Source organism: Lithobates pipiens, unplaced genomic scaffold (assembly GCF_037356315.1).
Source record: "Lithobates pipiens isolate NorthernLeopardFrog02 unplaced genomic scaffold, aLitPip1_a1.2 Scaffold_10, whole genome shotgun sequence".
In the NCBI taxonomy this organism is placed as follows: Eukaryota; Metazoa; Chordata; class Amphibia; order Anura; family Ranidae; genus Lithobates; species Lithobates pipiens.
Genome location: NW_027507686.1, coordinates 106516787 through 106532247, shown reverse-complemented (window position 1 = coordinate 106532247; position 15461 = coordinate 106516787). Strand labels below are relative to the sequence as shown.

General features: G+C 43.3%; 1 protein-coding gene across 4 annotated transcripts in view; it reads left to right on the top strand.

The window, feature by feature from the left end:
* Positions 1–9157, top strand: part of RCE1 (Ras converting CAAX endopeptidase 1) — a 289886-nt gene extending 280729 nt beyond the window's left edge. For all 4 annotated transcript variants that reach the window (XM_077457273.1, XM_077457265.1, XM_077457257.1 and 1 more), the window contains one exon: positions 2244–9157. In XM_077457273.1, coding sequence (XP_077313399.1) covers positions 2244–2479 — 236 coding nt within the window. In that variant the 3' untranslated portion in view covers positions 2480–9157. The remainder of the gene's footprint in view (positions 1–2243) is intronic.
* The last annotated feature ends 6304 nt before the right edge of the window (positions 9158–15461 follow it).

Here is a 15461-nt window from a genome sequence, read left to right as displayed (position 1 = left end):
CTCCTCACCCAGGTTTGACATGTTGGTTATCCATTTAGACTTATACCTTTCCAGAACCAATGTAAATTCATTAATCAGTTCTGAACCTGCATTCACTAGGAATCGTGCAAATTAAATTGAAAAAATATATTTTTGCTAGTACATGATTGGTTGATTGAAATTGAACATCCCTGAAGTATGTCTCTACATTATTTCTGTAATACCAGAGCCCTGGAAGCCAATGGGCGAGTGGTGCCCCTTTAAAGGCCTTTGAGGTTTACATGCCTACTGAATACAAAGCACAAATATTGTGTGAAAAAAATATGGTTAACTTATATTAAACATAAACAAAGTGCATCAAATAGTGAAATAGCAGCCCCATAACACTTATGCATAACAAAAAAGTAAACTTAAAAGAGAAATATGTATAGGTCCACATGGTGTATCTTGAAAGTTATGAAAGTCCACATTTAAGAATCCCAAATCACCCCACAGACAAGTGTGCCAGTTCCGTTACCAATCAGTAATGATCTCCAAATGACAATAGATCAACAGCGCAGAAATCATCCAATTTAGGTGCCACCACACAGGATACCACTGACTCCACCAGCTCCAAAGCCCTTCACTGTTTATACAAAGCCAGCACCTCAAAGTAATAATGGGTAGGAGAAAGAACAAAAGACCATAGTTTAGTATGCTAAAACCACAGGATTTATTAAAAGTAGATATGCTTGCAAAAGAGTGAGTAACACAGGCTAAACACACCATACCAGGGATCAACATCATATGCCACTGGCCTTACCCTATGCACATTTCATCTGGTGCAATGGACATCTTCAAGGGATAAACCTGTGGAGGTCGTGAAGTCAGTGGTATCCTGAATGGTGGCCCCTCAATTGGATGATTTCTGTGCTGTTGATCTCTTGTTTGAGATCATTACTGTTTGGTGAGTGATCTGGTACACTTGTTGTCTATGAAGTTGTTTGGGATTCTTTTTGTAATTCCTTTGTGTCCGGAATATAGGTTGCTGCATTATCTCCTTTTGCACTAAGCACACAATTTTTTGTGTGTTTATACTGTAAACAATGACAAGTATTTTTAGAATATATTTTAACCACTTGCTCACTGGGCACTTAAACCCCCCTCCTGTTCTGACCAATTTTCAGTTTTCAGCGCTGATGCAATGTGAATGACAATTGCGCGGTCATGCTAAACTGTACTCAAATAAAAATGTTATTTTTTCCCCACAAATAGTTTCATTTGGTGGTATTTAATTACCTCTGCGGTTTTTATTTTTTGTTAAAAAAATGTAAGACTGAATTCTTAACAAAATATAAAAAAAAAATGTTTTTTAAATAGAATTTTAGAACAGGTAATTTCCCTCCTTCATTGATGTATGCTGATGAGGCAGCACTGGTGGGCACCGATAGGTGGCAGTGATGGGCACTGATTACACTGATAGGCAGCACTGCTAGGTGGCACTGATTGGCACCACTGGTGTGCATTGATAGGTGGCACTTGTGGGCATTGTTAGGTGGCACTGGTGGGCACTGGCAGGGGGAAGCTGTGGGCACAGATGAGGCATAAGTGCCTCTTGCTCTTCGGGACCTATGTCCCTTGCAGATAAGCTGGTGCTCTGCTTTTTTTTCTCCTCCCCAGCGTGATGAGAAAAAAATAACTTTTACCAAGCTTTTGTTTACATCATGTGATCAGCTGTCATTGGCTGACAGCTGATCACATGGTAAGGGGTCGGGACCGGGCCACTTACTCAGATCATTATCACCCGACTCTCAGTGACTCGGTGATCACAGTGTGCAAGGAGCGTGCACAAGGGAGCCCGTCATATGAAGGCCTCGCGGAAATTCAAGTCCACGCTGTGGCCATCATTCGGCTATAGCACAGACATCAACCAGTTAAATAACTAGACATGTTGCACATTATTGTCAACATAAGGTACACCACTTTAAATTGGGTGTTCTGCATAGGATGAATATTTAACTTTATACAAGTTTCCATAGTACAGATGGCAACTTTTGTACAATGCTTCTTATTTTGCACTCTGTTGTTAATCAGTCAGTGGTATAAAACAGGAGGGGAAATGCCCTTTGTCAAAATATAACTGCCACCTGGTTGAAAAAAACAGCTTTCAAAGGCACTGCAGCAGAGAACACATTTAACTTTCAGACGGCTTAGAGGATGGTATTAATGTTTTTCATCAATTATAATACACCTGCCACAACTTATGATTGTTTTATTTCTTTTAGGGCATATTATAGGACCCGTACTTTGCCATTCCTTCTGCAATTACATTGGATTCCCAGCAATATTTACAGCTTTGGACCATCCACAACGCATAACTATTCTCATTTTCTACATTCTTGGGGTTGTACTTTTTTTTCTACTTCTTAATCCCATGACTGATCCTGCTCTGTATGGGGACATACCTATCTGTTACTTATTGGAGAGAGAATCTGTAGACCACCGTTCACTTTGTTCCTGACATCAGCAGCTGTCATTACACTGACCACCTTGAATGTTCTATTATGTCTGGCAAAAAATTATATGGTCCTGTGAGTCCTTCTGGTTTTACACATGTGGTTCACAAGCACCCCAGATTTACTCATTTGGCAACCTGATCAGGTGCAGAAATGTTGGTTAAGCTTGGTTTAGATGTCATAATGAACTACTGAATGTCAGCTGGATGACCAGTTATGTGCTGAGCCATCTTTTAGTAATTTTAGGAAACAGACTTTTTTTTGACATTTCTACCAAACCCATTCAGCATGGTGGATTCACAGTTGACATATCTTGACAAGCTACCAGGTGCTCTTCACCAGATATCATATATATTTTTGGATGTAAATGTATTCCATAATGCTATATTTTTTTACATATTGAACCTAGTCAGAAAATATTTTCAGCTTTATTGAAGCATGGGTCAGTTCCTGGAAGAGTCTTACAAAGAACATTTAGAGCTATGAACCTTCTGTACTCCTCTTTCTCATAATGGCAGTGGGAGATGTTTGTACAGCTGAACTTTTTTGTAGTGATGGGAGTTTTTAGAATATCAGTTAGTTATTATTTATGCGTATTGGTGAAAATCTGCTATAAGATGTCACGTTGCCAACTACAATGGTTCAGTCTTCTATCTGTACTTTCCTCTGCATCTGCTGCTGTTTCAGTTCTTTTATTTGGAGCAAGTGGATTTTTTTTCTAACACTTATTGACATCAAAATGATCTTCTTGCATGTTCAAACCACTGAATTCAGTGTTTTGCAGATAAGGTGGTTGTCAATGCGGGTAACCTCAAGCTAGTAAATGATTTAAAATCTCATGTGTAGCTGAGCCTTAAACATTGGTGCATACGATTACAATAAAAGAAGATAAACCCTTTCCTTCACTAGGCACAGGGTAAAAGAAACTCACTGAGTGATAGAACTTGCTAGTGTCATTGCTACACTACCCACTTTCCGCTGATGTAAACATGCGACATCACTAATGTGAAAACCTGGGTGGCACACAACCAGATTAAAGCTGAACACCAGGCAAAACAACTAAAGGTACAGGTAAAAAACATGTATGCAAACCAATTTACCTGGCAGTCTTGTGATCTAACCACCAATGCCAGAGTGCATGATCAGGCCTTTGGTCTCCACTGTAACTGTAGCAGAACTTGGACACTCCCCCAACTTGTTGATTGGATGATGGAGAAGCAGCACACTGAGATCATCCCTCTGCTTTCTCCTATTGTCAGCATGCTTACTGTACACTTATTTGCAGTAAAGCAGGCATTAGGCTTTCATAACTTCATGATTGAGTGTTTTTATATCTGCCTGGAGCTCAGACACAATGCTTGTCATGTAAGCTTAGTGATTTTCTACTTCCATACGTTTGCTGTAGTCCAGTTTAGAGATGGTTGATTGCTGCATTTTCAAAGTCATTTATCTGCTCTCTGTTCAGTTTTCAAAGTTCAATTTTTAGAGTTCAGGCATACGGAGCTTTAACAGGCATTTTAAAGCTATCGTAATTTCCTAGTGCTTACACACCCGGGAAGCCCCACATGGAGAGTTTAATTAAAGACCACATAGATTAGTTCTTCCTGGAGAAAAATATTTTAAGCAACAGACAGTGTGGATTCATGAAAGATAGAAGTTGTCAGACAAATCTGATTTCTTTTTAATGAGGAGGTAAGTAAAACCTTGGACAGAGCGGTGACTGTGGACCAGATATACTTGGATTTTGCAAAAGCATTTGAGACAGTTCCTCATACATGGCTAATGTTAAGGTTAAATCTACAGGTCGGAAAAATCTGTTTGTAAATGGATAGAAAATTGTCTAAAAGACAGAATTCAGAGAGTAGCGGTTAATGATTCTTACCCTGAATGGTCTAAGATTATCAGTGTTGGGACCCTTACTGTTTAATATAATAATAATGATGATATAGGGTCTGGGATTAAAATTACCATTTCAGTCTTTGCAGATGACACCAAGCTATGCAGTGGAATAATGTCCTTACAGGATGTCTCCAATTTACAATCTGACCTTTGATGCACTGTTTAATTGGGCAGCTATATGGCAAATGAGGTTTTATGTTGATAGATGTAACGTTATGCACTTAGGGGCTAAGAATATAAATGCATCAAATATACTAGGGGGAGTACAACTGGGAAAAGCAATGGCAGGGAAGAATCTGGATATTTTGGTAGATCATAAGCTTAAAGTGTTTGTTAACCCCCCCCCCCCCCCCCCAAAATATGCAGATTCTGTTCCCTTAAAGCAGATTACACAGCACAGTACCTGTGCTGTGTAATTTGCCCCCTCTAAACTGTAAAGAAAAAAAAACACTTCCTGTATGACCTCTCTAAACAGCCTATGAAAATCAGGGCTGCTCCGCCCTGATCACTGTGGTCAAAGTGCCTCCCTCCGTGATAGGCTGCCCTGCTCTGCTCTCCGCTCCCCTCCTCCTTCCTGCCTGTCATGCCCCTCTGTGTCTGTCTCTGGCCGGCCCCACCTCCCCCCTATTCTTGTGAAATAACATTTAAAAATTTTCACTGCCAGCCTCTTTATTAGAGGCTGGCATAGTACACTGTGTCACTAGTTTTCAAAAATGAGCAGTGTAAATAGCTAATTTGTGCTGTCTTCAAACCGGTCACGTGACTCATGGCCGCTTTACAGCTACGATATATGGCTTCTGCGGAGGAGACGAGCGGCCACGTGATCTCCCCATCTGACTTCAGAGGGAGATCACGGCCCTTCCCACAGAAAGAAGACATCCATCAGAGCTGTAAAAAAGCCGTGAGTGATGTGACCGGCCTGAAGACAGCTCAAATTAGGTATTTACACTGCTCATTTTTTTAAAACTACTGAGATAGTGTTCTATGCCAGCCTCTAATAGAGGGCTGGCATCGATTTATATGGATGGGTTAACAAACCCTTTAATAATAGCATGCAATACCAAACGGTGGTTTCCAAAGCGAGCAAATTCCTTTTTTGTTTTAAGATAGGTATAGACTCCAGAGAGAGAGAGGTATCATTTTGCCCCTGTACAAAGTATTAGTAAGACATCATCTGGAATATGCAGTTCACAAAAAGAATATCTGGGAACTGGTGAAGGTGCAGAGAAGAGCAACTCAACTGATACGAGGCATGGAAGAGCTCAGCTATGAGGAAATTTTGAAGAAACTGAATTTATTTTCTCTTGAGAAGAGGAGATATGATCAACATGTACAGATACATAAGTGGTCTATATAGTGAACTTGGTGTTGAGTTATTCACTTTAAGGTCATCACAGAGGAAAAGGGGCACTCTTTTTACGTCTGGAGGAAAAGAGATTTAATCTCCAAATACGGATTTATTCACAATAAAGGAATAGACTCCCTCAAGAGCTGGTTCTGTCCAGCTCAGCAGATTGCTTTAAAAAAGGACTGGATTCTTTGCTGTAATGTACATAATATAACTGTATACTAACATCTTATAGGTAAAGTTGATCCAGGGAATTTCCAATTGCCTCTTGGGGGGAGATCAGGAAGGAATTTTTTCCCCTACTGGAGCAAATCGGATCATGCTTTTCTGTTTTTTTTTTTTTCTGGATCAACTGTGGATATGGGATTGTATGATTTTTTTTTTTTTTTCTTTTTACCTTTTTATAGGTTGAACTAGATGAACGTGTGTCTTTTTTCAACCTAACTATGTAACTATGTGTGTACTGCCTGCTATACACCATATATGCAGATGCTTCTTGTATCAGGGTTTACCCGTGTATATGCATCCAACATACTTCCTGAATGCAGAACGTCTGCGTTCAGAAAATACACTGGATGTAAATGCATGGGTAAATGCCAATGGAAAAAGTACTGTATCAATATTTACAAGACCATTTACAAGTATGGCAGCGCTGGGAAATTCACGCTAGGCATATAAAATTCTTCTAAAAGCCATATGTGCGTGAACTCTCAAGTAGCTTGGTATTATGCTAGCCATCAGGATGATGTACTTAAGAGCTATTATCACAACAGTACATTTACTGAACTAATAAATAGGTTTACAATATCCTGGTGAAAAAATGGAACAAGTTCCCCCACAATTGGGGTTTTTAGGCAGCAAAAAACAATAATAAATGCATATCAGGGTAACATGAAAAATATTTTAATATTTATTACCATGAAAAAATAGCAACATGGCACAGGGGTAAAAACACGAGCTCCACCTGAACAGTTAAAAAAATACTCCTATATAGAGAGTACAATAATAACAATGGATGTGCAAAAGCAGACACAACTATAATTGACACTGTACAATATAACAACAGTAGAAGTGTAGTCCTAATGCGTTTCAACCCACTCGGGGTCTTCTTCAGAGAAATGGTCTGTTATAAAACAAAGATGCAGTCAAATGTTAATTATACTGGGAATACCTAATATTTTAGTATAATTTACCCAATAATGCACGTCCAAGGAAATAAGATAAATTAAAGTGCTTTTAGTGGAGTTCCCCCTCGGGGTAATGCCTCGATTTCCCTTCACATATCAAGAATGTTACCAAGTCCAAGGATGTCACCAAATGCCAGGATGTGTAACCATAAAATGTCGATCCATAAATGGCAGCCTCCACAACGGGATTAGAAGCAAAATCCAGCAGGAGCTACAGAGTATAAAAGAGAAGAGAGGCGTCTCTAAGTGAAGCAATATGGTTACATTTAATGAATGTACAACATTTAGCAACTCACATGGTTGATGATTAAATGTTGTAGCTTCATTTAATATGACCATATTGCTACACTTGGAGGCACCTCTCTTCTCTTTTATACTCAGTTGTGACATGAGACTACTTGTATATCAAGACATCGCTTGTTGTCAAAACTTATAGAAAAATGTTGCTTGTCTTGCAAAACGCTCTCAAACCAAGTTACTCTCAGTCCAAGGTTTTACTGTATTGCAATCTCATCAAATGTGTTGAATGTGTACAAGTGGTAGTCTGACATTTCAGTGTCTAGCCTTTTATCTGAGTAGGTGTTCTGTTTGCATTTTTGTCACTGACTCAAGATTGGGAGGCTTATAGCTTTGAGTATGACCATTTCCTTCAACAGTAAAGGAAAACACCAATCAAAATTCAAAGTGAAGTCTTGAAATTAAATTAAATTATTTAAACTCAAATAGTTAGAAAAATTTGCTTTCCATATTAGGTGAATAAGGCAGTCCCAATGCTTAAATATCCCTTGTTAGTAATCTGGAATAATTAAAACTGCAGACCAGATATTGCCAAATCACAGAGGCAGAGTGAAAGCAAGAACCATGTGAATAGATTAGAGATCCAGCCATACAACAACTGAAATTACGATAATTATGTAGTGTGCTTCTGTGCCCTGAAATCAACACAGTATCATATCCCTCAATGCTTAGGCAGAAATCACAGCAAGTGGGAGAAAGTGAGGATTTGGGATTTTCAGATACCAAGAAGATATAAATATGAACTGTATACAGTAAAATATCTTAAAGTACATAGTTTTATTGGACAGCATTAGCATGAGCCCTGAGGCAACAGGGGCTGTAAGTATAACAATCCTGAAAAGCATAAAAGAAAAAGCTTGTTAGACGTGCAGGCTTAAATCCACACAAATACAAAGTTTGTGCACCATCAGAAAAAACTCCAATGCGTTTCAACTGTTTACAGTCTTCCTCAGGGGGTCGATTTTGGTTGATAATAAAGTCTCTGTAACACATATATGTCAATAACATACCAAATGACTGGATGTTCAGTTATAGTGATGCAGTTCAGAAACCTGGTATTGTGTGTACACTTAAAATGTAAGGCTAGTCCATACTACTGGCTTTAATGGTTTTTAAGTCACAGACCTAGAAAAAAGTGTATTGATGAGAAGTTCTGACTTGACTTCCAAGTAGATCTTGTACTAAGTACTGTATGTTTCGGTACTTTGGTTCAATCTATATTACACTTTACTTTTATACAATAAGCTTTTATTGGATCTTAGCTATAACAATTGTACAATAATACTAATATTTGTAAAGGAGTATCATATTAAAATATAACAAAGTATAATTGAGTTCAGTGGTAGAGTATATTACTATTAAAACCAACAAAATTGCTTTGTGCTCAGCCGATCATTACATTGATGGTCTATTTAGAAATACTCTGAGTTTGTGTAGAAAAATCTATTATTTAGTTTGAAAAGAAGAATGAAATTGTGGGCCTCTGAGAAGTACCCTTAAAAGTATAGAACAGAAATGAAAGAAAAGAGAAGGAAAGAAGAATAAATAAAAATGGGAGAAGAATATTGATCACAATTCTTTATACTTTAAAGGTCTATCTCTGTGTGAAAGTGGCATAAGAGTCAGAGTATTTAAAGATGATCCATGGCTGCCATAATGTATTGAATTTTTCTGTATTTCCTTGTGGTGTTACCCTGATCTCCTCCATGCCTTGGAGGAGATATATCTCTTCCAGCCACTCTTTGATTGTGGGTGCAGTGGTGTCTCTCCAGTGCCTTGGTATCACCGTTTTTGCTGCTGTGATTAAGAATCTGGTCAAGAATTTCTCAAGGTGCAATTGGTAATATTTATAAGACAGCAAGCAGCATCTAAGTGGATTTTCATTTTTGTAATGTTTTATAATCTTGAATACTTGAATCCAAAAGGGTTTAATAAAGTCACATTCCCAGCAATGTCCAGGAACTGTCGAAAACCATTTGTGTAATTTGTTTGGAGTTAAGTACCAATTTGTTAAGATTTTAAAAGATGTTTCTTGCAATCTCACACTGATTGCACATTTGTGAGTAGGGATGAGCTTCGTGTTCGAGTCGAACGTACGTTCGACTCGAACATTGGCTGTTCGTCCGGCGAAATCCGAACACTTTGGTGCGTTCGCGTCAAATTCTCGTGGCGCTCACGGCCCACAATGCACTGCGATGGCGCAGTGCATTGCTGGCTCATGATTGGCCAAGCATGCACTGTGACCCCGCATGCTTGGCCAATCGCAGCGCCAGCAGCGAGGAGAGCCATGATTGGCCACAGGCAGGATGCCTGTGGCCAATCATAGCTCAGGCTGTGTAGTGCACGCCCCACACTATATAAGGCCGTCATTGCGGCGGCCTCGTGTAGTGTGTTGGCGTCTGAAGCAGTGGGTGTTCTGTGTACCTTCAACACAGTACACACCGATCGTTTTCGGCTGATTTTCTATCTTGCTGTTGTGTAGTGGTTATTGTCTGCGTGCCCTGACCGCAGTATACACCACTATATTCACCTCACCTATATAGCTAGTGATCTATCTTTAAAAATAGAGCTTGCAGTCAGTAGTGTTAGGAGATAGTGCGTGCTGTCTGCGTGCTCTGTACCCAGTACATACCGCTATATCCACCTACATAGCTGTTCTCTATTTGAGCCCAATTGCCATCTGCAGGAGTTATTGGAAGTTGTGTGTGCCTCCAGCACAGCACAGTATACATCTGTATATACCCCTTTATCTCTGCTGTTTTCTGGTTGTTGTCTGCGTGCCCTGACCGCAGTATACACCGCGATATTCACCTCGCCTATATAGCTAGTGATCTATCTTTAATAATAGAGCTTGCAGTCAGTAGTGTTAGGAGATAGTGCGTGCTGTCTGCGTGCTCTGTACCCAGTACATACCGCTATATCCACCTACATAGCTGTTCTCTATTTGAGCCCAATTGCCATCTGCAGGAGTTATTGGAAGTTGTGTGTGCCTCCAGCACAGCACAGTATACATCTGTATATACCCCTTTATCTCTGCTGTTTTCTGGTTATTGTCTGCGTGCCCTGACCGCAGTATACACCACAATATTCACCTCGCCTATATAGCTAGTGATCTATCTTTAATAATAGAGCTTGCAGTCAGTAGTGTTAGGAGATAGTGCGTGCTGTCTGCGTGCTCTGTACCCAGTACATACCGCTATATCCACCTACATAGCTGTTCTCTATTTGAGCCCACTTGCCATCTGCAAGAGTTATTGGAAGTTGTGTGTGCCTCCAGCACAGCACAGTATACATCTGTATATACCCCTTTATCTCTGGTGTTCTCTGGTTATTGTCTGCGTGCCCTGACTGCAGTATACACCGCTATATTCACCTCACCTATATAGCTAGTGATCTATCTTTAATAATAGAGCTTGCAGTCAGTAGTGTTAGGAGATAGTGCGTGCTGTCTGCGTGCTCTGTACCCAGTACATACCACTATATCCACCTACATAGCTGTTCTCTATTTGAGCCCACTTGCCATCTGCAGGAGTTGTTGGAAGTTGTGTGTGCCTCCAGCACAGCACAGTATACATCTGTATATACCCCTTTATCTCTGGTGTTCTATAAAAAAGGCATCTGCAGGAGTTAGTGGGTGTTGTGTGCCTCCAGCACAATATAAACTACCCAACTGCTGTTTTACCCAACTCCCTTCAGGCCATTACCATGTCTGGAAGGCCAGCAAGGAGAGGCAGACAGGCGCGAGCCGATAAAAGAGGGCAAGCAGGCTCTGTGTCTAGAGACAACAGTGCTGGTCGTGGACGCGGTGCATTGTCATCGGCACGTGGCCATGGGACATGCTTGTCCTTCTTTTCGGCAGCTGGACATGTTGAACCGCAACATGCCAACGACTTGGTAGAGTGGATGACCAAGCCCTCTTCATCCTCCTCATCCTCTCTCACCCAGTCTCAGGATAGTAGCAAAGCAGCTGCCAACGCATCGTCTTCCCTCCTCTCAATGTCATCATCAGTGACTCCTTCCCTAGACCCACCACGTCCTCCTGAGGAGTCTCCTGAACTCTTTGAGCACAGTGTTGGGTACATGCTCCAGGAGGATGCCCAGTGTTTTGTGGGCTCTGATGATGACACTCAGCTAGAGGAAGGCAGTAGCGTGAGCGCAGAGAGAGGGGATGCTCAAGAAGGACAGCAATCTGGCAGTCATGTTCCACAAGCTGCAGCATACTGCCAGGTTTGCTACAGCGATGAAGAGGGAGGGGATGATGAGGGCACTGACTCCACGTGGGTGCCTGGGAGGAGGAGGAGGCACATGTCCAACGAGGCAGGATGCCCTCCGGGGGCCAGCTTAGGGGCAGCACACCGACTGAATCACACCGCAGAGCTCCGCCTGTGCAGAGCGCTGCCTCTGCGCGTTATTCTAAAAGTTCTTTGGTGTGGGCCTTTTTTGAGACGAGTGCATCAGATCGCACCGCTGCTATTTGCAACATATGTCTCAAGCGTATCTCACGTGGCCAAAACATCAGCCGCTTGGGCACCACATGCTTGACCAGACATATGTTGACCTGCCATGCAGCTCGTTGGCAAGCGTACCTCAAAGACCCACACCAAAATACAAAGCGGACCTCTCCTTGCTCCTCATCAGCTGGCATCTCCAACCCCACTAGACCTTCAGTCCTCTCTGAAACCTGCTCTGAGAGGAATGAAGGTGTAGAATTATGTGTGTCACAGCCAAGTGCTTCCGGGAACTCTGCTAGCGGTACACCCACGTCCGATTATAGCAGGCAAATGTCCCTGCCCCAGCTGCTGGACCGGCGGAAGAAGTTTACTCCCAGCCATCCACATGCCCAGCGGTTGAATGCTAGCTTGGCTAAATTGCTAGCACTTCAACTGCTGCCTTTTCAGTTGGTAGACTCGGCCCCCTTCCGTGAGTTTGTACAATGTGCGGTTCCTCAGTGGCAGGTCCCCAAACGCCACTTTTTTTCACGGAAGGCGATTCCGGCTCTCTACCGGCATGTGGAAGGCAATGTCCTTGCCTCGCTGGACAGGGCGGTAAGGTGCATATTACCGCTGACTCATGGTCCAGCAGGCATGGACAGGGACGTTACCTGTCTTTCACGGCCCATTGGGTCACTCTTCTGGCTGCTGGGAAGGATGCAGGACAAGGTGCAGTAGTGTTGGAGGTTGTTCCGCCACCACGCCTCCAAAATGCTACTATTGGTTGTGACACACCTCTCTCCTCCACCCCCTCCTCTTCTTTTTCCTCCATGGCCTCTTCCAGTGCTCTGTCCTCAGAACCAGCGGTGCTCCGTAGGCGTTCCAGGGGCTACGCAAGTACGCAGGCAAAACGATGCCATGCCGTGCTTGCGCTGTTTTTTTTGGGGGACAGGAGCCACACTGGGGCGGATGTTTTGTCAGCTCTGCAGGGGCAGGCCGAGAGGTGGTTGACGCCACGCCAGCTTAAGCCAGGAATGGTGGTTTGCAACAATGGCACCAACCTCCTCTCCGCCCTCCGACAGGGACAACTGACCCATGTGCCCTGTGTAGCTCACGTCCTTAACCTGGTGGTGCAGCGGTTCTTGGGCAGGTACCCCGTCTTACAGGATGTCCTGAAGCAGGCCAAGAAAGTCTGTGTGCATTTCCGCCGATCATTTAATGCCTGTGCTCGGCTGGCTGAGCTCCAAAAGGAGTTGAACCTGCCCAAGAACTGCCTTATATGTGACATGCCCACCAGATGGAACTCAACATTGGCCACGCTGCAGCGGCTGCACACGCAGCAGAGGGCCATCAATGAGTACCTCTGCGACTACGGCACCAGGACAGGGTCAGGGGAGCTCGATTTTTTCTCACCACGCCAGTGGGGCATGATCAGGGATGCATGCACTGTCCTGTCACCGTTTGAGGAGACCACAAGGATGGTGAGCAGTGACAGTGCATGCATCAGTGACACTGTACCTCTTGTCCACCTCTTGGAGCATACGCTGCGTGGAATAATGGACAGGGCACTTGAGGCAGAACAGAGGCAGGAAGAGGAGGACTTCCTTGCCTCTCAAGGCCCCCTTTATCCAGACAGTGTTCCTGCTGTGCCACCCATCACACAGGAAGAGGAGGAGGAGGATGATTGTGTCAGCATGGAGGTGGAGGCTGGCACTCAGCATCAGCAGCAGCAGTCTTGTAGGGATGATTTACAGTCCCAAGAAACACGTGGACTTGTACGTGGCTGGGAGGAGGTAGCTGCGGATCATGTTGTCCTTAGTGACCCAGAGGACTCCGGACCGAATGCCTCAGCTAACCTACGCTGCATGGCCTCCCTGATCCTGCAAAGCCTGCGGAAGGATCCTCGTATTCTTCGGATCAAGGAGAGGGACCATTACTGGCTGGCCACTCTCCTTGATCCACGGTACAAGGGTAAGGTTGCCGACCTTATCTTGCCATCGCAGAGGGAGCAGAGGATGAGACATCTCCGGGAGGCCTTGCAGAAAGGTCTGTGCAATGCGTTCCCAGAGACTGGGAGGTTACAAACTCCTGGTCCTGGACAACGTGTTGCTGAGGCATCGGTCAGAAGGAGCGGTGGAGAAGGTGGCCGTCTGACTGATGCTTTCAGACAATTTTTTAGTCCGCAGCCCCAAGGTATGATCGGTTCCAGCACCCATCGCCAGCGTCTGATTTACATGGTGCAGGAATACCTAGGGGCAAGGTCAGACTTGGACACCTTTCCCACCGAAAATCCTCTGGCTTACTGGGTCTTGAGGATGGATCACTGGCCAGAGCTTGCACAGTATGCAATTGAGCTACTGGCCTGTCCTGCATCCAGCGTTCCTTCGGAACGCACCTTCAGTGCTGCTGGTGGCTTTGTTACCGATCACAGGGTGCGCCTGTCCACCGAATCAGTTGATCGACTGACCTTCATCAAGATGAATCAGTCTTGGATCACCCACAGCTACCAAGCACCTGAAGCTGATGTAACCGAATAATTTTTTTTGAAATACCACATCCCTTCAAGACTGCCTATGCTGATGCTGAGTGACTGTCCTGTTATGTTGATTGTCTATCCTCTTCCTCCTCCGCTGATATGTTGGAAGAACATTTCTGGTTCTGGTTGATGCCATCAGCCCAATTTTTCTGCCCCTGTTTAACAGGGGCGTTTAATTACAATTTTTGATGCAATGCTTTGCAGCAGGGCTAATTCCTGCAATAAAACTAGAGTATATGGCAGAGGTTGCAGTGTGGTGGCACCAGCACCAGTGCCTAAGGCCCAATTTTTCTGCCCCTGTTTAACAGGGGCGTTTAATTACAATTTTTGATGCAATGCTTTGCAGCAGGGCTAATTCCTGCAATAAAACTAGAGTATATGGAAGAGGTTGCAGTGTGGTGCCACCAGCACCAGTGCCTAAGGCCCAATTTTTCTGCCCCTGTTTAACATGGACATGTAATTACAATTCTTGATATAATATTTCACAGGAGGGCCCCTTCCTGTGCCCACCCAGAGTAACGGTGAGGACTTATAGTGTTGTGGCACCAGCACCACAACCACCAAAGGTCAATTTTTCTACCACTGTTCAACAATGGCATGTAATTACAATTCTTGATATAATCGTTCACAGCAGGGCGCTCCAGCGCCCACCAAGAGTCACTTTGAGGGCTTACAATGTTGTGGCAAAACCAAAACCTTGTTCCGCCATTTCTGCAGAGCATATAGGGCAGGCCCCTACTTTCAAACATCCAATTTACAAACATCTCCTACTTGCAAACGGAAGGAGACAACAGCAAGTGAGATGAAAAAAGATGTACGACAAAACAAATTATACAGGGGTGATAACCCTTCCCTATGTTTTCCAAAAAGCTTAAAAATAGTTTTTTTGACTGGAGCTACACTTTAAAAATGTACCAGTTGAAAATTACAAACAGATTCAACTTAACACAACAAACCTACACAGTCCCTGTCTTGTTTGCACCGCCTGTATACTGCTGTTCTGAGTATATAGGGCCTGGGGGCAACACGCATTTCCTTTTTTTAATATGGGTACGGGGTTCCCCTTAATATGCGTACAAGACCTAAAGGGGCTGGTAATGGGCAGGGAGGGCTACCCATGCCATTTTTCTCAATGATTTTCAACCATATTGCAGGAACCAGATATAAGATTAAAACCACAAGCAGTTTTAAATGGTGTTATTTCCGTTTAATGTCATTTTGTGCAGGGACTGTTCTAAATACGGGAAACACGTGGCACTTCACAGGCATCCTACAGACACCCCCCAGGCA